Below are 27,411 nucleotides of genomic sequence, written 5' to 3' on the forward strand. Positions count from 1 at the left end.
TCCTTCTATTCCCATCACTCTTTTGCCCACATATTCATTGTCTGTCCTTAATTACATGTCCATAGACTTGAACCTGCTTTCCCGCACTTTCCAAGATATCTCCCCCACTTTTGTTGTACCTCTGATTGTCTCATATTCATATTCTGTCATTTTTTAACTCCATACATCCATCTCAAAATTCTCATTTCTGCCACTTCTCCTGCATGTCCATAATGTCTCCATACATCACTGCTGGTCTTACCACTGTCTTATAAACCTTTAACCTTCGACTTAATTCTTCGATCACACAACACTCCTGAATTGTTCTTCTAATCATTCTATCCACACTGTACTCTATGGGTTACTTCTGCATCTAATTTCCATCTTAGGCTACCAGTGATCCTAGATATTTTAACGTATCCACTCTTTCCAATAGCGCCCCCTGCAGGCTAACTTCATTAAACCATATATATTCTGTCATCTTCCTATTTATCTTAAATTTTCTGTCTTCCAAAGCCCTTCTCCATTCTTCAAACTTCCTCTCCATGTCCTCTTATCTGGTGCTACACAATAAAAATGTCATCAGCAAAAAGCCTTTTATCTCATGAGTCATCACATCCATGACTGGTGATCAAGTATAATATGTTATTGATTGTAAAGACTGCATTACCACGACTGGATTACAAATCATTAACATATAAAATGCTCCTTGACATCAGATACTCTCTCCACTATCCTTCCAGAGAAACGTTGAAGAAAAAATATGTAATATGAAGAACTACACAGAAATACAGAAATATATAGAAGATTAGCAATATTCAATTAATCACATATGATATTTACAAATGCCTGAAACATTCTAATGATTATTTTAACTGTTCCTTGTAAACTCAATTTTTTATTTTAAGTAAAATAGGACATATTTTCCCCATTGTGTTATGGGTTGGGGGGTTTAAGACCCTTCCAGTTCAACCAAATAAGGCACCATACTGTAATGTTTCAACCGGGTTGTTTTCACTTGCTTCTGTTTATGTTCCCCCCGTATGTAATATTGGTTTATTTTTAATTATTTTCCAAATGTTAATTGTAATTATGTACTTTCTGTTTATACTATTATATTTATTATTCATTTTCTATGTGTAATAGTTTGTTCTTTTTTTTTGTTTAATGTGTGGTAACTCAAGTGCCACCCTGATGTCACCACTGCTGAGACTTGCCTTATGTTACAGTATATATCGAGAGAAGGATGATATCTCAATAGTGATGCATTATATTTGGAATGAGTCATTCCAATTTTTTTTTTTGGATTTATTATTTTTTGGAGGATTAGTCTGTTGTAATTTCAACATTCTGATTATGGATTGTGTTTTGGTACTTGTTCTCTTGCACCTATTAAGCATTTTTCTGTTTTGTTTTCTATTTTTGAACACATGTTCTTATTCATGAAGATTATCTGGTTCAGATTGTCTCGACAGCCCAAAGGTTTATTTACTTATTTTTAAAATTTTCTTTCACTTGAGAGGCATCAAAGATATTTTGAGGCCTTAAATGCTTTATAAACATTTTAAAGTACATTTTGAACTTAAAAAGTCATTTTTCTCATTTTGGGCCTTCTTAGGCTGCAGCCTGCAGGTGGTAGTTGGTAGATGCTAGCTGCTTTGGGTGAGGTTACTTTGAACAAGCCAGTAGAGATCCTATTCTCCTCCCGGGGTGTATGTGAAGGCCTCACATCCTTTTCAGCTATATTTCTGAGTTTAAATTATAACGTGTTAGTGATGTGGTGTAAGTTATCATGAAGATTGCAGCAATGTTCCATCAGATTTTAACCCAGATAGAACTGTTAATAAGATTAGTGAATATTATGAACCACAGACAGTCTGACATATTAGCAAAGATTTAAATCCTCAGAGAAACGAGTGCCAAATACTATTGCTCCGAATTAGGATCTTGAACAGGTACATTTTGAATGGTGAGTGTCAGGAGAGGTGTGTGAGATTTACATCTTTGAGCTGAGTTAGATCATGTTTTACATAAACTGATAAAGAATTTATTTTATTGAGGGCGATGTTGATTCATTTTTACCTTTCTGAGAGTCATGAAAAATAGGGAAGAGTAAAGGAGACAAGACAAACTCTTGGTGGAGTCCACCAGCTATAGACTCAATTTAACATTAAATATACAAGTACCGGGACTGAAAGGCATGCAGCCCCAAAAAACCCACATTCTTAAACCACCTACCAAAAGATACCATGAAGAAGAAAGTGATATGCTTTTTCCAAAACAAGAAACTATACAACAAACTGTACCTTTCTTCAAACTTGTGAGCATCTTGGGACCTTCTTCCAAGATAACCCTGACATTAAAACCTTGTTCTATTTAGCCTGTACACTTTCTCTTCTCTAATTTTATAAAGTTCTTCTGTGGACACAAATGCTGCTACCTTGTCCGGTGACGTTAACTCTCCTAGTTTCTAATATTCATAAATATGAAGAAGTCATTTGTATTTATTAAACCAGTCTTGACAAGCTTTGAAGAGTTTTTTTTTTTTTTTTAATCAGGATTAGAGGCTACTCTCTTAGAACTACAACAGCTGTAGAGGAACAGCACTTTTTCTTTTAATAAATTGTTATCTGTCAGGACACATTTTTGACTCTTGACCTCTTTAGATATTTAAAATTCCAAGTCCCTTATGTTTCTCATGATTGCAGTGGTTACATGAACTCTTAGTGCAACTGAGGCCATTCTCTCATGCTTGCAATTCTTCAAGCTGTTTATATTGTGGTTGTATTTACATGTCACTTCCATTACTACCATACCAATTCTAAATAGGCCAAAAACCCCACTTTCTGCACGGAAACAGATTACTTCCCCTTTGCTTTAGTGTCAGAAGCACTTGATTGATGCTGGAGGGTTAGGGGAGCCTATGAAGAATCATACCATAACATAACATTCTTAAAGTAATATCCTGTTATATTGTAAGAAACAAGAGAAGGTTGTGGGCCATCTTTTGGCAAACCATGTACAAGTGAATGATAAAAATCTCCAAAAACAAATGTGTAAGACACAAAATTAAGACTTCTCAGACATGAGTCTCATTAGACAACCGGCAAAGCTGGTAGTTCTTTGGTTATGATGTAATATGGCAGGAAGAAGCAGGCCCACGTAGGCTGACCCTGAAAGTGACATCAAGGGAAGAGCGCTTTAAACCTTTCTGTCTGCAGAAAGAGAAAAAGAGAGGGCATTATGACACTGCGCCAACCCCTGGATCAGTTGAGAATTACCCACAAACTGTCTTGTATGTGCACACGTGTGACAATATGTTAGTACCCTATGTGGTTTGAAGTGATGGCGGATAAAAATTTTAATTTGCTAGAATGCAAATACAGGTTGCTTGGGACATACACCATTATAACATCCTCATTCACAATTGTATTTAAAACCCCTCTTCAGGAAGTGCAATCGTCTGACATTTTAAATAAAAAAAGATTATGACTAATTTATCAAGCTTTATAGTCCCTTTGGTTTTCCTTCTCACAAGTATTTGGATTTTGTCTTTTGGTTTGCATATCGAGCCTGGCCACTTCTCTGTGATTATTCTCCTGGTTATGACTCCTTACTTTGTTTTTCTACCTATATCCCAATCCTTTTCTCCTTTTTCTCTGTGTCTGTGCTATAATCAGTAAATCTAAGAGGTACATCAAAAAATCTAGTGTAGCAGAAACTTAGGGTAATAAAGAGGTAAAATGCCTTTCTGTACCTCCATTCCTGCAAACACCATTCTGATGTCTCTGCCAAAGTCCAAACTGGAGAACAGACAACACTAAAGCAGAAACTACTGTATATTAACATACTAAGACAGAGAGCCACCTGGTAGTGAGCATGTTCAATGCAAGATGAACTGATTATTTTCAGTTGTATTGACAATGTTTTCACATTCATTTACTTTGCTTATATTTTGGGCACAATTGGAAACCTTAAATTAATCTATGAATAAAAAGTGTAATTCAGTTTCTTGCCATTTCTGGTACTCTATGTAATTGCCTGGGATTTTAAATATAAAACAAAGGAGGAAGTATTGAACTACAATAGGAGTCAACCCTGTCAGTGGCCAGGCTGGTAAAAGCTATAGATGGGATTTGGGGGGCGCCTGTTGTTCAAGTCTACGTAATAAAGAGTCTGAAAAGGAAAACAGGGTCACCCAAGGACACTACCATGACAAAACACTTGTAGGTGTATACAGTATATAAGAACATATACAGTATACAGTATATAACAAGTAGAGCACCAAAACTGCAAAAATACAAATTCTGAAAACGTCATATCCTTCTGCAAGAGAAAAAATGGGTTCATTCTGTTCCACTGTAGCTTATTTCTATCACTTAATTGGCAGTTTTTTTTTTAATTTCCTCTGCATTTTTCTTTCTTCAAAAAGTTTTTAACGCTGATCGTTGATTGGTATTTCAAACCTAATGATTATATAAAGGTAGACAACAGAGATAGCTTTTTCAAAAATGCTAGGTTGTGTATTGATTAAAAAATGTAGTATAAACAGTCCATTTCAGATTTATTGCCATGTTGTGACCACTAGAGGCTGTACTAGCCCCACAAACCCCCAGACAGAATTGCACCACAACAATCCCAGCTCAATTAGTTCTTTTAATTTATACAGTACATTCAACACAACTCACAAGTGCATCACAACTGTTCTTCTTCTTCCTTTTCCTATTTCTCCTCCTGCACTCTCTTCTCCACACTCAACTCTAACTCTTCCTGATTCGAATGCAGAGATCTCTTTTAAATCCAAACCTGGGAGTACTTCCGGTGCTTTAATCCGTTTCTTCCGGGAAGCACTTCTGAGTCAGGCAAGGACACCATGGTCCTTGTAACATCAGGATCCAAGAGCTCATACTGGTGGCCCCCACAGAACCCAACAGGGCAGGCCCATGGGATCATAACTCCCATGCTGCCCAGCTGGCATCCATACTGGGGCTTGCCAGATGGGATGCTGTCACCCAGTTTACAAGGGGGGCACTCTATCCATAGCAGGCAGTCGACTGTCAACTGTCGACACTGTGTGGACCTTCCAGGTTCCCAAGTCCTGGATCCTGGATGCTGCTCACTGGTTGTAAGAACGCTGGTAAGGATGCTGCTCCTGATGTAGTTGCTGTAACTTCCTTCCACCTATACTTCCTGGCCTTCCATTACCAAGGTCTACTGGCTAGGTAAGGGACACTGGTTCATCTGTCACAGTGGTGTTTAGAGAAAAATGAAGTGCATAACAGCCCAAATTTCACTGTGTAGATTATATCAAATATAACATCACTATAGTTAGTTATAAGCAAAGTTGCAGAGTTTCCTTTTGAATACATTTTGCATGCAATTTTGCAACAGTGAAACCTACTAACAACGGTTATTTGAATTTGGGACTTTTTAAAAGTTTTTTTCTTGGAGGAAGTGTAGAAATAATAGGAAGAGTACTTCTTAAGAGTTTGGCAACACTGTATTCATGGGTAGCGCTGCTGCCTCGCAGTTAGGAGACCCGGGTTCACTTCCTGGGTCCTCCCTGCATGTCGTTTGCTTGTTCTCCCCGTGTCTGCATGGGTTTCCTCCGGGTACTCCGGTTTCTTCCCACAGTCCAAAGACATGCAGGTTAGGTGCATTGGCATTTCTAAATTGTCCCTAGTGTGTGCTTGGTGTTTGTGTGTGTGTGTGTGTGTGTGTGTGTGTGTGTGTGTGTGTGTTCACGTGCGCTCTGCCCGGGGTTTGTTTCCTGCTTTGCGCACTGTGTTGGTTGGGATTGGCTCCAGCAGACCCTTGTGATCCTGTGGTTAGGAGTTAGCGGGTTGGATAATGGATGGATGGATGTATACATTGGTTTTGCCAACACGTTTCTAAAAAAGGGTCCATGTTAAAATATGCAAGAGAAAGGGATCTTTTGTAAATGTAACATGGTGTCTAAATTACTGTCTAAATCACTTTGGACCCATACTGTAAGATAAAATCTGTAATCCAGCAAGCTAATAGAATTTCTATCCAAAATGCATGAGAAGAAAAAAAGAAAAGTTTTTGATGACACCCCCCTTTGCCAATGGTCCTGTTTAAACTATGTTGGTGCTGATTATTCACAGCACCATACTCCTTCTGCCTGATGTTAACTGTAGTTCTCATGTTGGCATTGAAAAAAGGTGGCAGATTGTAATATGAAAGCCAGACAATATAAGAGTTTTGGGGTACCTTATGGCCAACGCCGTATAATAAGAAAAATTATTCTAAAGAAAATGTATGTAAAACCAAAACAAGTCTTTCATTAGATTCAGGTCGGAGTTATACTTCATGCGACGCGCCACTTGCTGCTTCTACTACGCAAGTGTTGTAGTGTTCATACTTGTGCGCGTACTTTACGTAAATCTGGAGGAATCCACCAGGTGGCAGTGCGAGATATTATCATGGTGAGAACATGTTCGGCTTCTCTGTGTTGTGAATTGCCTAGAATACCTATAAAATTCTGATAACACCTTACCGCAATATCTCTGATAAGGATGTTTATTAATTAAATCCATCAATCCAGGGATGTTTCCATTTCAGCAAGCATTGGGTACGAGTGAGAAACAATCCCTGGATGTGGCCACAGCTCATCGCAAGGTGACACACATACACTAGCGTCATTTTAGCGGCACCAAATCCCCAAATCTACATATCTTTTGGAAGTAAACCGAAGCACAGTGTGGAATCCAAGCAGGAAATACCAGCAACATAACTCCCTGCGAGACAGCAGTGCTACCGCTCCGCCTCGGTGTCACCCCCATGTGTGTAATTATTCACCCCATGTGTGTAATTATTAACAGTATTCATTATTTAAATGAAATTATATGTAAAATGTAACCTACACACTTTAATGCATTTCATCATGAAAGTGGTATCAAGTACAAATCTAAAGATTCTAAATGTGCAGGGAGTTAGAATATCGTACATTTAATTTGTTCTGTGTGGTGATCTATTGCTGCTTGCCGCTGCTGTCAGGTCCAAGAAGCTCGTAGCGATTAAAAACTGGGATGACGTTTACGATGATCTGCTTTCATAATAAAGTCAACTACGAGGTTAAAGTGGAGATTTCGAGATTAAAGATGAAATTTTTGTTTTCACCGTGTCCTTTATTTTTTTTCTCAGTGGCTCAAATACAGTGCTATACATTATGTTGCTGTTGTGAAGTTGCAAAAAAAAAAAAGATGGCACAAAAGATGGTATGTGAGACTTTTAAAATGTATGGTGTCATTACGATCGGGATTATGCGACGCTTGAATATAAAAGCACCACAAGTTCATCTGTATGTCGGCATTTTGCTTCACCACATTGAACCATTCATCAAACAGAGAAGCACGCACATCGATCCCCGTAGGATCTGCATAGAGACTTTCTGTCGTATGTAGATAGTAAACAGAGACTCTGACATCACATTCCGACTTTTAGCACACTGCGCCCCCCGACTTTTTGCTGGTACTGCAACTCGTGCATGCGTCGCGTTCATTTCTGAGGACCTGCTCAGAGGATGCGTGAAATGAACGCTGAGAACGCGTGGCAGCCATGATGTGGGTGCGTCCGCGTTCTGAGCGTGAAGTATAAACCGGCCCTAACAAGATGAGCTAAGTAGATGGGTTGTTGGGGGCAGTTATGTACAATCAGGTCCATAAGCACTTGGACAGTGATATGATTTTCAGAATATTGGCTGTGTTCATCACCTCAATAATATTTATATCTTATCTTATATCTTAATTATATCTTTTCCCTGTCTTCCCACTCCGTCCAGCTTTTTTTTTCTAATACCAGTTAATGACTTGCTGTTTGAGTTGAGGCCAGCTTCTTGTGTACTGGACTCCATCCCCACCACACTTCTTAAGTCTTGTCTTCATGTCATAATCCCAACTGTTACAACAATAATAAATACATCCCTTGACACTGGCTTTGTGTCAGCCACTTTTAAAATCGCTCCTGTAACCCATTCGCTAAACAAATCTGGTCTTGATGCTGACAATCTTTAACAATTTTCTGGCTATGTCTCACTTACCTTTTCTGTCAAAAGTTCTTGATTGTGTTGTAGCCCTCCAACTCTCCAATTACTTAATTTCTAATAATTTGCTGAAACCCTTTCAGTCTGGTTTCAGGGTGTTCTGCCTCAGGTAACCAATGATGTTCTTAAGGAAGCAGACTCTGGACAATCCAACATTTTAATTCTGTTAGACCTTAGTGCAACATTTGACACTGTGAGACATGACATTCAACTGTCCAGAATGGAGAACATTCTGAGTATCTCTGGCACTGCTCTCCAGTGGTTTAAGTCCTATCTGACTGATAGACAAGAGCTTGTTAGTCTTGGCAACAGTAATAAGAAATGTACTTACTTTCACCTCTGCAACATATCCCATGTTCGCTCATTCCTCTCCTTTACTAATGCTGAGAAAATGTCATAACTGCCTACTGGCAGGTGGGGCTTCTAATCTTTTACCACAGCTCCCGTGGATTCAAAACTCTGCTGCAAAAGCCCTAACATGAACCAGCAACAGCAAGCACATAAAGTCCATACTGCTTCACCTTCACTGGCTGCCTGTGTCTGAATATAAAATTCTATTAATAACCTACAAACCTTTAAATGGCCTTTCACCGGACTACATCAGTGACTTCCTCCATCGCAAAGCTCCTGTTCACCCACTAAGGTCTTCTGATTCTGGAAATCAATCTTGTCGGGCCCCACACTAACCTGCATTCTGTGGGTGACAGCAGGGCCTTCAGTTGTATAGCACCCAAACTTCGGAATGACCTCCCGCAATTAAATAGATTAGGTGACTAAATTCATTTTTAAAAAAAAAACAAGTTAAAACTCATGTGCTCAGGAAGGCATTTAACGTAACCCGACATTCTTCCCCCTTCTTTCAGTCTTCCTTTCTCTTCAGATTCTCAGTATAATTTGTGTGTGTGTTATATCACACATGATGTTATCTGCTCGGCTTTCTTTTAGTATTGAATTTAGTATTTTACTCTTGTTTATTGTCTTTTATTCTATTTAGTGTTCTATTCAGTAAGCATTTGTGTGCAATGTTACATATATCTGCTGTTTCTTTCTGAGACTCAGATGCACCTTGAGCAGGACAAAGGAGGTATATAAATAAAATATATTATTAATGGATTTGATCAAGATGTGATGGAAGTATAGACTTTCAGCTTTAATTGAAGCAGTTTAACAAAAATATTGTACGAGTTCTTTAGAAAAGACAGTTTTTATACATGGTTCCCCTATTTTTAGGGGCTAACATAATCATAAATATAAAGATCATTTTCAATATTTGGTTGGAAATCCTTTATATTCAAAGACTGCCTGAAGTCTGAACCCGTGGCCTTCTCAAAGTGCTGTGTCTCTACCCTAGTGATATTTGGCCAGATCTTTACTACAGCAGTCTTCGGGTGCTGCTTGTTCATTGGACTTTCTGCCATTAGTTTTATCTTCCATCCATCCATTTTCCAACCCGCTGAATCCGAACACAGGGCCACAGGGGTCTGCTGGAGCCAATCCCAGCCAACACAGGGCACAAGGCAGGAACCAATCCTGGGCAGGGTGCCAACCCACCGCAGGACACACACAAACACACCCACACACCAAGCACACACACTAGGGCCAATTTAGAATCGGCAATCCACCTAGCCTGCATGACTTTGGACTGTGGGAGGAAACCCACGTAGACACGGGTAGAACATGCAAACTCCACGCAGGGAGGACCCGGGAAGCGAAACCAAGTCTCCTAACTACGAGGCAGCAGTGCTAACACTGCACCACCATGCCGCCCTAGTTTGATCTTCAGCACATGAAATGCATGTCCAATCGGGTCGAGGTCAGTTGATTGACTTGGTCATTGAAGAAAATTCCACTTCTTTATGCTGAAAAGCACTTGGCTTGCTTTTGCAGTATGCTTTGGCTCACTGTCCATCTGTACTGTTGAGCGTCGTCCAATCAGTTTGCAGCATTTGGCTGAATCTGAGCAGATAGTATAGCCCTACACCACTTCAGAAAACATTCTATTAACTTCTGTCAGCAGTCATATCATCAATAAACACCAGTGACTGACATCCAATCACAGCCATACATGATCATGCCATAAAACTGCCTCCACCATATTTCACAGATGATGTGGTATTCATCAGATCATAAGCCATTTCTTCTCTTCTCCTTACGCTTCTCTTTCCAACACTCTGATGTATATATATTAATATTAGTTTTCTTTGTCCAAAGAAAATTGTTTGCGAACTGGACAGTTTTTTTTTTAAATGTTTTCTGGCAAAGTCTAATCTGTTCTTCCTATGCTTGAGCCTTACTGTTGGTTTGCACCTTGGGGTAAAATCCATCTTTACTTTCATGAAATCTTTTATTGATTTTAACTAGAATCAGATAACCTTCCATACAGTCAAGTCAAATTTAACAAATCAAAGCAAAATTCGACCCCCACCCAAGAGAAAGAGAGAGGAGCCAGAAACCGGTGCTACTGTATAAAAGGAGCAAGAAAAGAAGGGTATCCTTTACCCTGAAATGGAGGCTTATTCTTAAATGTTATGGATTAGATCCTGACACATTTTTAAAAAGATTTCAACAGATCCTCTAAGTGAAAATTAGATTTTTTTACAATTTCAGGTAGCATAGAACATTGTTTACCTACTGACTTAAGAGTGGTTGGATGGGATTCTTCCAGTTGAGCAAATAAGTCTGCGTGCTAATAGTGTAGAAAAGGTTATTAGAGTTTGTTTGTCCTTCTCCACTTTAACGCCATCTTGGAGTACACCAAACACCACTGTTAATGGGTTGGGAGTGACTGTGACGTCAAGGCATTAAAAGGCATGCTAAGGTTTTTGTCCAAAATGTTGTTAATTTGGTGCACACCCAAAACATGTGGCCCAGTGAGGGTGGAGCTTGATTGCAACATTCATAGGTTGAATCTTGACCTGGAAACATTTTGGACAATTTTAAACGAGATAAATGCACTCAATATAAGATTTTAAGTTTAATGACTGAATGCTTTGCAGATATGCAGCTCGAGTATATTCTGTACATGGCTGCGTTCCACTCCCTCTCCCCAAATATACTTTGGGGTCTTAGAAAGGAAGAGACTTTAAAATACTTTTATAATTCTGGAATAGAACAGGGTGGAAGGTGAGGAAAATTGTGCAGGTACTGTTTAGCAAAGTTTCTAGCTTGAAAGTAGTGGACGAATTGTGTTGATGAGAAGGTGTACTTGAAGCAAAGTTGTTCTTAGGATGCAAAGACATTATCTTTGTACAAGTCTCTTAAGTGTTTTAATCTCAAACATTTTCCAGGCATTTAATAGTGTATATGTTTGAGAGGGTAGAAAAAGGTGGTTGTTATGTAGAAGTGCAACGGATAAAAGCTTTAATGTCTTAATTGCTTCCTACATTGGTTCCATATTCGGAAAGAATGAAGGGTAATTGGATTTCTAGTGTAACGCCAGTAGTTTGTATTAACTGGGGCACAGAGCAGGGAATATAAATAATTACTGCAAGATTTTATTTCTATTGCAGACAAGGCTTGTGGATATTCATCAATTTGTGTGGATGTCCAGGGGTCTCATGTATAAACGGTGTGCACACACAAAAATGTTTCCACGCTCACATCGCGATGTATAAAAACTAAGCTCGGGGTAAAGGCACACACATTCTCATAGCAGCAACCCCCTTTGCATACATACATTTCTGCTTGGTTTTGAAAACTGGCAGCTCCCAGCATTAAAGCAGTGATACTGTTTCTCCATGGTTTCCCTTTGATTCACATCCATGATGTGGGCTTTATCAAATACACTGAAATTAACTGCATATCATTTAGAAATTTAAAGCACCTGATTGTAATCAACCTGTAACAATATAATGGTGCATGAAATGGCCAAGTTATTCCAAATACCAAAGCTACTTTATCGCATCGAATCCGAGTGTGGTATCACAGCTACACAGCAGCTCAATTGAATGGTCTACGGTGGGTTGTGTTGAGCACACAGAGGATTATCAGGATACAGCTTCCAGCTCTGGAGGACATTTATAGCACACACTGCCTCAGGAAAGCCACCAGAATCTGAATGGATTCCAGTCAGCCATGCGCACAGTCTGTTTGGACTTCTCCCATCCGGCGACTGCACGGACCTTGAAGTTTAGAAACAGTTTCATCCCAAGAGCTATAAAGACACTCAATCAATCTATCAAGTGCTCCCAGTAGAACTGTTTGTATTTAGAATTACAGTAATCCCTCCTCGATCGTGGGGGTTGCGTTCCAGACCCCCCCACGATAGGTGAAAATCCGCGAAGTAGAAACCATATGTTTGTATGGTTATTTTTATATATTTTAAGCCCTTATAAACTCTCCCACACTGTTTATAAATATTCCCTGCAGAGTTATACAGCATAATCCCTTTATATTCTCTTAGATATTAGGTAAGATTCATTGAAATTATGTATATAAACACACTGTTTATATACAGTAAAACCTAAATATTATTTTAAAGATATTGAGTGTCTCCGATATCACATGTTACAGCCATTACGATAGACATGCCCCCAGCAATAAATACGTACAATGCAACAAAAATAGTATACAGTAAATGTGTGTGTACAGTGACACTAAACGTACATACATGTACTAAGTACTGTAAGTAGAAAATTAATTATGGTTACTCACCAACAATGACACGATGACTTGTCCGATAACAATGAGTTTTATTTTACTGCACAACAAAGGAGAGCGTTACAGCCCTTAAAGGAGCCACTTCAGGCGATTGTGAAGCACTGCCGTTGTTCTTCTTCTGGCAGTCTTCAATCCAAATCCCTAAAGCAGATTCCATCCAGACTACTGCCTTATTACATCCACTTACAACTTGTTTTTCACCCTGGTTAAAAGGACACTGCGGCCGTAGATCTTATATTCCTTTCCTACTTTATAAATAAAAAGTATCGTAGCCTTCAACAAATCCAAAACGTTTACCTTTTCGGCAATCGTTAACATCTTCCATTTGCGCTTAGGCACGGCCCCTGAAGCAGTAGCAGATCGTTTTGGAGCCATAATGAAGGGCTTGACTATGCACAAAGATAAACACAAAAGAGCACAAATCTTTACACAGCGAAACACGTTGATGCTGAATGAGCGAGACGAGACTTCCTGGTTAACACTGCATTCAGCAAGCAGGAACTTAACTGCATGCTCTGATTGGTTAGCTTCTCAGTCATCCGCCAATAGCGTCCCTTGTATGAAATCAACTGGGCAAACCAACTGAGGAAGCATGTACAGGAAGTAAAAAGACACATTGTCCGCAGAACCCGCGAAGCAGCGAAAAATCCACGTTATATATTTAGTTATGCTTTCATATAAAATCCGCGATAGAGCGAAACCGCGAAAGTCAAAGCGCGATATAGCGAGGGATTACTGTACAATTACCCCACACGTGTATATTTTACTTATGCTTTCAGATTTTATATTTTTCATTGTTTTTATCATTATTATTATTATTATTATTGTTGTTTTAACATTTTATAGGAAAATAAGTTCATGTGGGATTTGCATATTGAATCTCATTATATTATACAATGACAATAAAGGAATTCAATTCAATTCAATAGAAGAGAGTGCATATTTACAGATGATGATACCTGCTGCTATGTCAATTCAGATTTCCAAAACCTATTCTCTTGGAACTGTGTGCTGCTAGAATACTAGGATGTATACTTGATATAATTTTTAGGTTGAAATGCATTAAAGTATATATATATTATATAGATAACTTTTAACTTAATTTAAATAATGAATGCTGTTAATAATTAAACATGTGTGGGTGCAGCAGTAGCGATGAGCTGGTGCCCCGTCCAGGGATTGGTTCTGCCTCACGGTATATTCTTGCTGGGACTGGCGCGATCCTGGATGGATAGATATATGGAATAATGAAACATGTATTAAGAAGATTTTTCAGTGTTCCTTAAAAGTTTTGTAGAATTGGCATTCTAAGCTTACAGCTGTTTTCACGTTTATTACTGAGCTTATTGTGTGTTGATTGGTTACGTGGAGAAAGAAAGCGGTAGGACAGGAATTTCGGATTGGTACATTTAAACTAAGACAGTACTGTTGCGAGGTTCTCGCACATCCCAGCAAGCATCTTGTGGGAGGCAGGAACAAGCCCTGAACAGGGCGCCAGCTCATAGCTAATGCACGGCCACTGTGCCCCCATGTTTAATACATGCTTTAATGCATTTTGTCATTAAAATGATGCCCTCTTCAGTGTTCAGAGAGCTGTAATATCATGATTGTAATATATTCTGTGTGGAGATCAGTGCCTGTGTGCTCTTGACTGCGAAAGAGAAAGTCAGTTTATGAAGCATGTAGTGATTCACATACATAGAACACATAGAATATGATGCGTTTATTATGCTACTTTAGTTACAATGGGATCTGAGAAACTCTAGTAAATTAAACAACAAAGATAAAGTTTAAGATATTCTACTTAAATGACAAAATAAACTGAGATGAGATTAAAGTGGACATTTTGAAATTAAAGTCAACATTTTGACCTTTTGTTTCCATTTTTTTCTTTTCTCTGTACCCCAATAGGCTTGCATATGACAGTGGGCTACGGACTCACCTTTTCACAACGATATTGATATCTTTTTTATTTTGGGCACTGTGCAACTTTCTGAACTTGAACTTTTGAGTGTCTGTGCCACTCTGTATCAGTTGATCAGCTTCCTTTTGTTGTTTATACCACTGCTTAAACTAACTAATAGTATGTTTTTCCTTGCCTCCACTTCACAATCACTGAAATTCTTTTTTTCCACATGCTTTTGTCATTGTCTTTTAGGCAAACGCTACACAGAAGGTGGTATTTATATTGATTTACATATTCAAATATGCAAAATTCTGGGGGGAGTCAGGATGGAGAGGCAGGCATGTGCATGTACATTCCATTTCATGCTGACTGGGATTTATGGAGAGGAAGTGTGTGGAAGTTGGCTTACGCGCACAGTTTTGTGCATCTGAAATTTTTGGCCTTATGGACATTTACCCTGTTGTCCGTACACATGTTTAAGTGCAAGTTCAATGCATAGATGACACTGTAGTTGTGACCCGCATGGTCTGGCTACTTTGAGAAGCTGTTTAAAGCTGATTCTTCAGCCAGGATGTTAGATATCTTTGGGTCCACAGTTCTTGAGGCTGATCCTCCAATTAACTGTGAACCACCCAATCTAAGTATGATTGCACAGGTGGGGAACCAACTGAGGGTTGGGAAGGCTGAAGGGATCTGTGGTATCTGGGGTGGCGTCATCCCAATTGACTGGAAAAATGGGACTTGTTGTCCCTATCTGGAAAGGGAAAGGTGATCGCCAGGATTGTGGCAACTACAGGGTGATAACACTGCTCTTGGTGTCAGGTATGGTCCTTGATAGGATTATCCTCAATAGGATTCTTGATCACTTGCTCACCTACCAATAACCGGAGCAGCATTGTTTTACGCCTAAGAAGCCTCATCAACCGCATCCTGGCAGTGAAGGTTCTTATGCAAACTTGAGTATTAGCAGAATTTCTTTGCAGCCTTTGATGATTATCAGAAAGCGTTTCACTTGGTTGATCAAGCTGTCCTGTGGCACATCCTGAGACTTCATAGGATCCCCTCAATGTTGCTGGATATCATGACCAGTCTGTACACTGGTACTGTGAGTGCTATGCAGAGTGGAGGCAGAACCTCTGGGTTTTTTTCATTTGATTCTGGGATTTATTAGGGGTGTCTTCTTGCTCCTACTCTGTTCAATGCTTGCATGGACTGGGTGTTGGGCAAGGTTGTGGGGTCCAGCGGTTCTGGGTTATCTGTTGGTTAAGAAAAATTCACTGATCTTGACTTTGTTGATGATGCTGTGATCTTCGCGGAGTCAATGGAGGCTCTGATCAGGTCTCTCGAGATACTATGCAAAAGGACGAAGGCCCAAGTCCTGGTGCCTCGCTGAATCTTTGGGTACTGCTTGTTTGACTTTGTGTTGAATGAGGCGTTGCTCACGGAGACCCAAATGATGCACAATGCCTGCATTGTAAGGGAGAGTCAGTTACAACACTACAGCCGAAGGTGATTCGGCTTGCAGGATCCTCATTGTTGAGGACATGAGCAGGTGGACCAGGCCAAGGGGACGGCCAAGTAAAACCTGGATACTGCAGATAGGTGGTCTTTTCCAGAGGGGGGTACTTGACCACGTGTCTGCATTGGGGGTTGCCAACCAGAATCCTGAGCTGTTTCATCTTGTGGTGGGTGTGTCAGCTCGCTGTACCAGTGCATGCTCCCCAACCTGACCTGACCTGACTACTACGCATGACATTATACACTGGGCCCCTTGTCTTTATAGCTTGTATATTTGCCTCCCAGTTATAAAATTGAAAGTTGGGTAGTGCCATACCCCCTTCTGCTTTAGGTGAATGTAGAGTCGCCCTTTGGATGTGTTTCAAATCTATACTAATAAAAGGCAAAGCCCTCACTGACTGACTGAATGACTCACTCACTCATCACTAATTCTCCAACTTCCCGTGTAGGTAGGCTGAAATTTGACAGGCTCATTCCTTACAACTTACTTACAAAAGTTGGGCAGGTGTAATTGTTGGTGTCAGTAGGGCCCTCTAGCAGGCAAACGGCAACGTCACCGTATCCAGACCCATTGATTGGATAGAAGCCGATATGAGGAACTCTATGAGGCCACTGAATGCACCGCAAGCGCCCGGCGTCCCTGCGCACTACGGCCAACTCCATGGCAGGATTCTGGACAATATTATTTGCTAGACACAGACCAAATTTCAAGACCACGAATACCTGATGTTTGTCACGCTCCTCGAGCCCCAGAAGTTTCGGAAATACAAGAAAAATTTCACACATGCAGCCTTCTCCAGTTTAATACAAGAGCCACGGAGAGGATTTTGATCTGTCTCGTTTACAAAACAGAACTGACTGTAATGTATGCCATGGATGATTTTGCAGGAAAATCTCCCACTGATCTCCTTGACGTCCTTCACCAGAAAAATCTGAATGAGAGCATGGGGCAGCTGTTCACATTAGTATACTTGGCGGTACACTGCTTCTGTCGAGCGGACATTTTCAGCCCTAAAGAGAATTAAAACTTATGGCAGGTTCGACTTTCAGCATTAGCTTTGATGGCGATAGAAAGGGACTTTTTGATGGAACTGAAGCGCACGGATAATCTGTACAACAGAGTAATTGAACTGTTTTTGAGGAAAGAGAGAAGGATGGATTTTGTTTACAAATAATCCAAATTTTTGGTGAGTAAAATGTTGCGATTTTCCTAAATAATATTGCAAGTTTATGGTATTATTATTATTGGTATAGCAACCTGCTTGCTGCTTGGGCTTATCAACACATTTAGAAGACAAAAGAGGATGACGAAGAGGTTCAAAGGGATTTAAGGTGGGACAGATTTATGTGTTTTTTCGTTGGCTCTGGTAATTCTAGTGTTAAAGTAGTCAAGATTAGTAGTCAAAGAGAATTGCAAAACCTGCCTTTTCCTATAGAGTGCCTCATTTGGAGACTTGGCATATTCTAGATCTATTCTGGTAATTTCACTATTTAACTCAGAGGCCTTCTTGGTGTCCAGTTTATTTTTGTGAGAAAGATATGAAATAATCTTTCTTCTTAAAAATGCCTTCAGAGTTTCCAAGAGTATACCTGCTGAGACCTCTGAGATGCATTTGTCTCACAAAAATAATCAATTTGCTTGGATGTGAATTCTCTACAGTTCTCCTCGGCTAATGACAGGGATTTAAGACACCAGTTACAAGATTGAGTGTGTAAGACGCAGTAATTTAAGCTCCATGATCAGATGGGCATGGTCAGAGATAATAATAGCGTCATACTTATAAGATTTGAAAGTGGAAAAAAATGTATTGTCTATAAGGAAATAATCAATTCTTGAGTAACAATGGATGTATGGGTGAGAAGAAGGTGTATAGTCTTAGGTTAGGATTTAAGAACCTCCATATTTCAGAGAAATTATGATCTGTTACAAACTGTGTAATTATCTTTACAGTATTAGATGTTATTGCCAATGTATCCGAAGATCTATCCAGGTCTGGATTTAAAACACAATTAGTGTCTCCAGCCATTATAATTTTGAGAGTGTTCACATTAAGGATAGATTCTATCTAAGTTCTATCATCTGTGTTAGATGCATAGATTTTATTCAAAATCATTTTAGTAATAGATAATTGCCTGTCACCATGACATATTGCCCTTCAGAGTCAGATATTGCATCTGACACTAAGAATGGGATTGTTGTATGTATTAAGATTCCCACACCCCTGGCTTTCTTGGTATAGATAGAGAGAAAAAACTTCTTTGCTTAATATGTGAATCTCTTGTAAAAATACTTTCTTTCTCTTTAATTCATGATTAAGAATCTTGACATTCCAGTTCACAAAGTTTAGTATTTGGTCATGGAAATATTTCTTCTGAACTTTTGTTGACATTTTGTAGTCTTAGGTTAAATTTGTACATTTTACATACAATAGCTTTGACATAGATTTCATATTATTGCCAAGTGATACAGCTATGAAGCGTATTGTTATGTTGTCACTAATGGTTATTGGGGTATAAGAGATAAAACAGAAATGGAATTGCTCTCTTTCAACCCATCCTCTTCACCTGCCGCTCTAGCCAAACCACCTGTACTTTTTCAAAATGGACAATTACTCTTTTTGGTGTGGAGGCATTTGATCCATGCATACTGTAGGCTGCAGATATCGTAATGTTCAATTTAAAGTCCTTTGCAGTTATTTTAGAGAATAGTTCAGCCATGAATTTGGCTGGGCTTGGACTTTCCCATTCAGAAAGTCTTTCAATTCTGATGTTGTTCCTTCGATCTTCCAGTGTTTTCAGTTTGCCTGCAAGCACTTTGCATTCTGATTTGGCAGCCATTGCTTTTTAATTTGTGACAGAAGCTGATTGTTAAACTATTTCAATACGGATCGTGAACGTTTGCTTAACATCTTCAAGCTGAGCAGCAAGTACTTTTAATTTTACTCTCTAACTTACTTGTATTTTCCTCTACTTTTCATCATTTTTTTTGTACCATTTCTGTAAAGGTTATAGTAAATGTAGTACTTAAACATTACTCCAGGTCTTTTATGACCTAATGCTGTTTCCCATTATTCTTGTTTAGAACCTTTATTTCATTCTTTATTTCTCTATTGTTCTTCTTTACATCTTTACTTATATCATTTATGTACCAAAAGTGCAGCAATCATTACTTTAAGCTCAGAGAGTTCGTTTTGATCTTCCCTAATCTTCATAGGCAGAGTTGCGAGTTTAGTAGGAGATGATGTTGCAGACTTGTGGAGGGAATTAACTGAAGTTGACAGAGGGAATGAAAAGGCCATGCTAGGCTCCAGTGATCCTCTTGGAGTCGACTAATGAACCTCGTGCAACTCACTCGTAGTTTCACTCCCTGTAACACTAACAGCTGGAGCTGATGCTGCTGTGTCAGGTCCTGACGGGTCTGTACCTGTACCTGTCCCAGGTAAGTATCTGGGAGGCCTCATCTTGATCTTAAGTCTGGTTTTGATTTTAATGTGGCTTTTGCTGTCTTATCCTTTTCCTTTGAGCCCTTTGTTAGCTACTCATACTTATTTGTACTTGCATGTAGTATTATTAAATCTCCTTGGGATGAATAAATACTGGATATCTCCAACAATGGGCGAGACCAATTCTATGAAGTCATCTCTTCATTGTGGACTTTGGCAATGATAGGTCTAGCTCCTGGAGAGTATTCTTGGTTTGGCTAAATGGGTCCTTCTTCACCAAGGACAGCACAGTTGTCTTCTGTAATTGTCCAGACTTTCTGGTGTTGCTAAGTTCACCAGTGCATTCCTTCTTTTTAAAAATGTTCCAAATGGTCGATATGACCACTGCTGGGGTTTCTGCTATTTCTCGGATGAGTTTGTTTTGTTTTCTCAGCCTAATGATGGACTGTTTTAACTTGCATAGAGAGTCTTTTGGACTTCATATTGAAAGTTCACAATCACAGCTTCCAAATGCAAAATTCCACACTTGAAATCAATCCCAGATGTTTTACCTGCTTAATAGTTAATGAAATAATAAGGGACCTTCTCCCACCTTGCTATGGAATAGCTTGTCAGTGAACTATCCAAATACTTTTGAGCCACTGGAAATAAGGGGGCTATGCAGAAAAAAATAGCTCTTATTCCTAAACGGCCCATACAGTATTTTTAGTAAATCTCTTACATTAAAACTGAAAGTCAGCACTTCAATCACATAATGATTACTTTATTTAAAATGATTGTATTAATGATGGACTGTTTTAACTTGCATAGAGAGTCTTTTCATGCAAAATTCCACACTTGAAATCAATCCCAGATGTTTTACCTGCTTAATAGTTAATGAAATAATCCGCCAGGAAGGGACCTTCTGCACCCTTTACCACCTTGCTATGGAATAGCTTGTCAGTAAACTGAAAGTCAGCACTTCAATCACAAAATCCATTGTGGTGTCCTACAGAGCCAAAATTATGAAAATCGTGTCACTGTCCAAATACTTATGGACCTTACTATATACTAAATACCTTTCTTTCAGGATCTCACACAAACTTGATTGAATGGGAAATGACATAATTTAAAGATTCTTTTAATGAAGCAAAATTCTAAGCTTCCCCGCTAGCTCAATTTCACTGGAATTGCTAGCACATCCACTATAGGTTAAAAGTAGCCGAGGCCCATGGGAGCTCGCACGGTTTTGTGCTCTAAGGGAATATCTATCTTTGGCTAAAAGACTGCTAGTGCTGTCTACTAGTCCTCAGTATTCATGTACCACTGATCTATTTATTGATTTAAAAGTACCTGGCGTCTAAAGTAACTTACGAGCTGCCTGACCCATTAATTTTGTGTAGTACTATCCTGTCTGTGAACCCTATTCTGTCACTCCTCCATGATCCTCCCATCTCTTTCTCTTTACTCACTGGTTGTCACTCATGATGGGGCTCATCACCTGTTAGTGGCAGCTGTGTGTGGGGTTGCTCTTTCTCTCCAATGTCTCTGCTAGGATAATTACTGCAACGTGATGCCATATTATTTCTTAGAAGATATGTAACAAAATGTAAAGGCTGCTAAAACCTGGCCTTTTATTTACAACTGTGTTATTTTTTGAGACTGCATTTTTAGGCCTCTGGCAAGTTTAAATTCTACAAAGGCAATGTAAAGCACAAAGTATAACTTTGAGTAGTAATATTAAATCTTTTCTAATGTAGGATGAATATGCCACCTATGACGAACACAACAGACGTGGGGAGGAAGACAAGCATGTTGACTTTGAACCCCTCAATTATGAAAAAGTGAGTATCCTGCTAAAGAACCAGGAAAGTAAAAAGACTGGCATCCCAACTGAGGTCAGGGATGATTTTCTAACCTGCTGCTAAGCCATAATATATGAATAGCAGGAATTTAGATGCAACCCATCCTGGATGGTCCCTTGAGTTTTGTCCCTGTCAGAATGACTCAAAATTGATGGATGCGGATGAACAGATTTCAGGAACAACTGTCCTCTCAACACGGCAGGTGGAAGTATTACTCTGATGGGAGTCAAAACTGGACATCTGCACTGTTGCCTGTAGCATGGAAGGGCAGCCCTTTTGGGTTCAATGAGTGCCTTAGTGGGGTCACTATCGGGAACTTCCATATGGCCTGGAACTGCTTCCAGCAAGCAGCTTGATGACATTAGAAGTACTCACCAGTTCAAGATAAAAAGGAAACATCTCTATTCATTAGTGGGGGGTCAGAGTCAGTAGGTAGTGGACAGAGAGAGAGGGAGAGGAGAAGTAAAGGAGACGGAGATGATTATTTGTTTATTATTCATTTAGTAGCTGTGTATAAAGATACTGGACTGCTTTGAACAGCAATAACAATTTATTTCCCGTATAGTCCAAAATCACACAAGGAAAAACTTCATTGGGCTTTAAGAGGCCTTGTTTTATGACAGACCCCCAGCCTCGACTCCCCTAAGAATACAAGGGAAAAAAAAACTTGTAGGAATAATACAAGGAAGAAATCTTAAGAGTGCAATTTGGAGAGAGACCCCCTTCCAGGTAAGTTGTGTGTGCAATGGGAGTGAAAAATGGGGGAAATAGAATACACGAAACACACCACAAGTAATCCTCATCACACAATAACAACATCTCTCCATTAGCTAATTGTAGAATCACAGCCAGATTATAAAAAAGGAGTCAGATAAGCCAGACACAGTCAGAGTCTTGGAGACCTCGGCCAACAAGCCATTTCCCCTTATTGTTCATTCTACAGTTTAGAAAGTGCTGGTCTGGCCAATTTGTTGAATGGACCCTTCTACCACATGATTTCAGTGCTCATTTATGTGAGATGACCTTTCTTTCCATAGGCAGGCAAACTACTTGGCAGAAGAGCAGTGAGACCAAGTGCCACATGAGGATACAGAGAAAACAAAACATTATAGGGGAGGGCAAGTAACTGTTGATAAATATCTTATTACTTATATTTTAGTACAAATGACTAACAGAGATGAAGTACGCACAGCTAATCAGCAGCTCTAGTCAAGATATGCTAAACTGAAGTTGTGAATTTTAGCCGGGATTTAAAAGCGGAGACTGAACGGTCACATCTTATAGTAGCAGGCAGACCATTCCACAGCATTGGAGCCCTGTAACTAAAAGCTTGACCTTCCATTCTTTATTAATTCTTGGAAACATAAGACGGTCAGATAAATAAACATAGTTTTGGCCAGTTAAGGCTTTATACAGTCATATGAAAAATTCTTTGGATTTTTGTTTATCATTGGCTGAGCTTTCAAATTAGCAACTTCCTTTTAATAAATGACATGCCCTATGGAAACAGTAGTATTTCAGCAGTGACATTAAGTTTATTAGATTAACAGACAGGTGCATAAATGTGGGAACCCCAACAGAGATATTACATCAATATTTAGTTGAGCCTCCTTTTGCAAATATAACAGCCTCTAGATACCTCCTATAGCCTTTGACGAGTGTCTGGATTCTGGATGGAGGTATTTTTGATCATTCTTCCATACAAAATCTCCCTAGTTCAGTTAAATTTGATGGCTGCCAAGCATGGACAGCCTGCTTCAAATCATCTCATAGATTTTCGATGATATTCAAGTCAGGGGACTGTGACGGCCATTCCAGAATATTGAACTTATTCCTCTGCATGAATGCCTTTGTAGATTTTGAACTGTGCTTTGGGTCATTGTCTTGTTGGAATATCCAACCCCTGCGTAACTTCAACTTTGTGACTGATGCTTGAACATTATCCTGAAGAATTTGTTGATCTTGGGTTGAATTCATCCGACCCTCAACTTTAACAAGGGCCCCAATCCCTGAACTAGCCACACAGCACCACAGTATGATGGAACCTCCACCAAATTTGACAGTAGGTAGCAGGCGTTTTTCTTCCGCCATGCAAAGCGCTTTTTCTTATGACCAAATAATTTTTTTCCAAAATGAATTTGCATACAACAAGCAACTCTGTTTGTGCCGCGAGTGCAGAAAGGGCTTCTTTCTCATCATCCTACCATACAGATGTTCCTTTGTGCAAATTGCACTGAATTGTAGAACGATGTACAGATACACCATCTGCAGCAAGGTGTTCTTGCAGGTCTTTGGAGGTGATCTATGGGTTGTCTGTAACCATTCTCACAATCCTGCTCATATGCCGCTCCTGTATTTTTCTTGGCCTGCCAGACCAGGTTTAACAGCAACTGTGCCTGTGGCCTTCCATTTCCTGATTACATTCCTTACAGTTGAAACTGACAGTTTAACCTCTGAGATAGCTTTTTGTAGCCTTCCCCTAAACCATCATACTGAACAATCTTTGTTTTCAGATCAGAGTTGCTTTGAGTATCCCATGCTGTCACTCTTCAGAGGAGAGTCAAAGGGAAGCACAGCTTGCAGTTGACCACCTTAAATACCTTTTCTCATGATTGAAGACACCTGTCTATGACGTTCAAGGCTTAATGAGCTAATCTAACCAATTTGGTGTTGCAAGTAATCAGTATTGAGCAGTTAGATGCATTCAAACCAGCAAAATGACAAGGGGACCCACATTTATGCGCAGCCAGTTTTTCACATTTGATTTAGTTTCATACAACTAAATATTGCTTCACTAAAAATCCTTGTTTGGAAAACACCCCAGTATTCAGATGTTCCTAGGAAATGAAAGACATGCCACTGTTATCTTTTTTTGTTGAAAGTAAACTTTTTCAAATGACTGTATTTTGAAAGGAGGATTTAGAAATCTACCCCAGGCTTAACTGTAAGCCAATGCAAGGACTTAAGAACTGGAATTATGTGTTTGTACTTCCTTTTCTTGTAATAATTCCTGAAATCTGTATAAAGAACGATTTTTACAAGCATTTAGTGCCTATAAAAATTTTCACACCTGTGGAATGTGAGCAGGGTCTTGACTTGCCTGATTTGTGTACAAATATTGTGTCTCCTATTTCTTCCTTTTAATTTAAATAATAATTCTAGATATTCATTGTTTCGATACACATCTCCAAAGATTTAAGGTTAGGTTAGGATAGTTGGTGAGTCTGACTGCGTGTGCAAGTGAACCTTCAGATGGTTTGACACCCCACTCTGTTTCCTGCTTTGTAGTGTTGCCAGGAAAGGCTGCTGCCTCTTGCAATCACAAAACAAATTAAGTGGATTATGTTATGTTAAATTGTAAGTTGTAATACTTGCATTGTCTTAGACTGGTGTCACAATCAGGGCTGAGTTCTGCTGAGATAAGCTGCAGCTTCTACAAACATAAACTAGACAGACTATGCAGAACATGCTTTGAGTTTTTTTAATTGAATGACATGCATGTTAAGTCAATAAAAACATACACTGGATTCAGAATGTATTCAGAACTCTTCACTTTCTGCACAATGTATTGTTGTAGATTGTATCCAGCAGGGGGTGTTTGCTCCCTGGGAATATGTTCTTTCAGAGACTGCAGCTTCACTAAAACATATATATATATATATTATATTATTATTATATATATATATATATATATATATATATATATATATATATATATATATATATATATATATATATATAACGTTTGTTTAAACACATCATTAAAACAGATTGTTGTAGACACAACACACATGAAATTTACCCTATACGACTCTAGACACAAGACAAAAGATGCTGACGGACAGGTGCGAATGGATTTAAGGTGGGCCGGGTTTACGAGTTTTTTTGTAGGCTTTGGTAATTCTAGTGTTAAAATTAAATCTACAATACAATAGTGTTCAGAAAGTGAAGAGAGCTAAATATTTTCTGAATCCACTGTAATTGTGTTATATTATTGCTGCTATTTGTATCTCTTTAAAATTAAATCTGCAATATAATAAAACATTCGGAAAGTGAAGTGGTATAAAATACTTTCTGAATTACAATCAATTATTGATGTTTTTTTGAATATGACTCACTGTGACCAAAATATTTTATAAACAAAGCATGATAACTATTTCTTTGATGAAATTTTAAAAAGTTCCAAATTTCAAAACAGTTACCTGTCAATGTTAAGCCGTGCCCTGAGTTTCTCACTTTTTCTTTTTTTTATTTCTTGATAAAGGTTTGCCAGTCTGGATTATGCCCGCAGGCCATTTGCTGAACAAATGAAGCAGTATTCTGGCGCCTCTGTTCTAATGCCAGCGTTCAGTTACACTGAGTGCACCGTCCCCTCCTTCAAAGTCTATTACACTCTTCAGGAGTTTAACTTTCAGAAGGTTTTCTTCCTGCATCCCGACTATCTACTGCGTCTTTCAAACTACTGGAAACAGAAGAGGCTGAAGTTCATTCGGCTGTCATCAGGGATGATGTTGGTTAGTGCAGCACTAGAACTCTGTGAAAGCATCACACTTTATGGCTTCTGGCCATACTCGTTTGGTCTTTCTGAACAGCCTCTCTCTCATCACTACTATGATGACGTCCAGCCAAAACATAATGTGCATGACATGCCTTCTGAGTTCTGGACATATGCGCGGATGCACCTGGAAGGCGTGCTGAAATTGCATCTAGGAAACTGCTGAATGTACAAAAGAGACAATGACAACAAACCTGGATTAAGACTTTGAAGATGAATTTTTATATTATGAGATATTGTTTTTTGAAGATGAATTTTTATATTATGAGATATTGTTTAAGTTATAAAATGACAATACTTAGAAAATTAAGGGTAACTAAATGAAAAAAAAAAGATGTTTTAAAAAAAGTTGTTATCCAGAGACTGGACTATGCTTCTAATAACACCCAGATTTGTCATTTGTTTTCAAAAACAATTGCAAAGGTGAAATAAAGAGTGCCGTCTATATCAGAGGTTCCCAAAATGTGAGCCAAGTGGTCACAAGATGACAATCCTTTTGGCAATTTAACTCGTCTGTTATGTGCTTAAGTATTTATTTATCATGATCAAGTGTGCTAGCTGACATCAGCATTACTAAACCAAAACACTTAGAAACTTGAAAAATGGGTCTACCATCACGGAACACACCTATCTTTTCATTCTCCCTCTCTTTCCCTCTTACATGTAGAATTTCACCTCTTCTGTCCAGGCAGTCTTGGTATGTGGACAGGCTTCTCTTTGAAATTCATTTTGATGTCAACCTGGAAAGACCACATCTGATTTACCTACATGTTGTTAAAAGCATTACACTTTAAATACTTTATATGGGTGTAATATTTCAAAATTCCAAAAAAATCGTTTTTATTATTTATTGCTATTGGTCATTAGTATTAACCATTTTTATTGTACTCTATCTGATGTTAAATACTGCCATAACTGGTTATTTACTGTAGAATCTTTTATTGAAGAAAATGACAATTGTGTGTTTCTGTTTGAATTCTGGACTATGAATTTTGAATGTCTAGTTGTCCACTTTGACAACAACTTACACTTTTTGTTTTGGCATTGGTAGTTGAATTAACTCCTTTTTTTAAATTTTACTTGTTTCCAGTCCTCTGACTATGATTCATCTCCTGATTCAGTTTTCTTTTTTTATTCCTTTTTTTCTCAGCCTCTGTATAGCACTGAATGCCGCAAACAGGCAGCTTGCTGTTAAATGATCTTCAGGAATTGTAATGTTTTTCTCATGAATATCTTTTGTAAAAGAAATCTGAGAAATGTAACGGAGAATCCTGCTAGCAGAGAACTCTTAGACTTAAGTGACAAGCATCCCGGTCCTGAGGGGGTAAAGTCCCATACCTGGACAGAAGTAGAAAGGCATTCCCAGTAGGGTTGATGAAAGGATATGGGGATACACATTAGGCGGTAGTATCCCTGGGCAGCACTACCTATATAGACATCCA

General features: G+C 38.9%; 1 protein-coding gene across 6 annotated transcripts in view; it reads left to right on the forward strand.

Moving 5' to 3' along the window:
- Positions 1 to 27,048, forward strand: part of LOC120524962 (alpha-2,8-sialyltransferase 8F-like) — a 147,833-nt gene extending 120,785 nt beyond the window's left edge. For 5 of the 6 annotated variants that reach the window (XM_039746873.1, XM_039746872.1, XM_039746874.1 and 2 more), the window contains 2 exons: positions 21,310 to 21,393; positions 25,679 to 27,048. In XM_039746873.1, coding sequence (XP_039602807.1) covers positions 21,310 to 21,393; positions 25,679 to 26,135 — 541 coding nt within the window. In that variant the 3' untranslated portion in view covers positions 26,136 to 27,048. Of the gene's footprint in view, positions 1 to 21,309; positions 21,394 to 22,451; positions 22,533 to 25,678 lie in introns of all 6 variants that reach the window. The other variant, XR_005632872.1, reaches the window with a different exon arrangement.
- Positions 27,049 to 27,411: the final 363 nt, after the last annotated feature.

The sequence above is a fragment of the Polypterus senegalus genome, chromosome 3, assembly GCF_016835505.1.
Source record: "Polypterus senegalus isolate Bchr_013 chromosome 3, ASM1683550v1, whole genome shotgun sequence".
NCBI lineage: Eukaryota > Metazoa > Chordata > Cladistia > Polypteriformes > Polypteridae > Polypterus > Polypterus senegalus.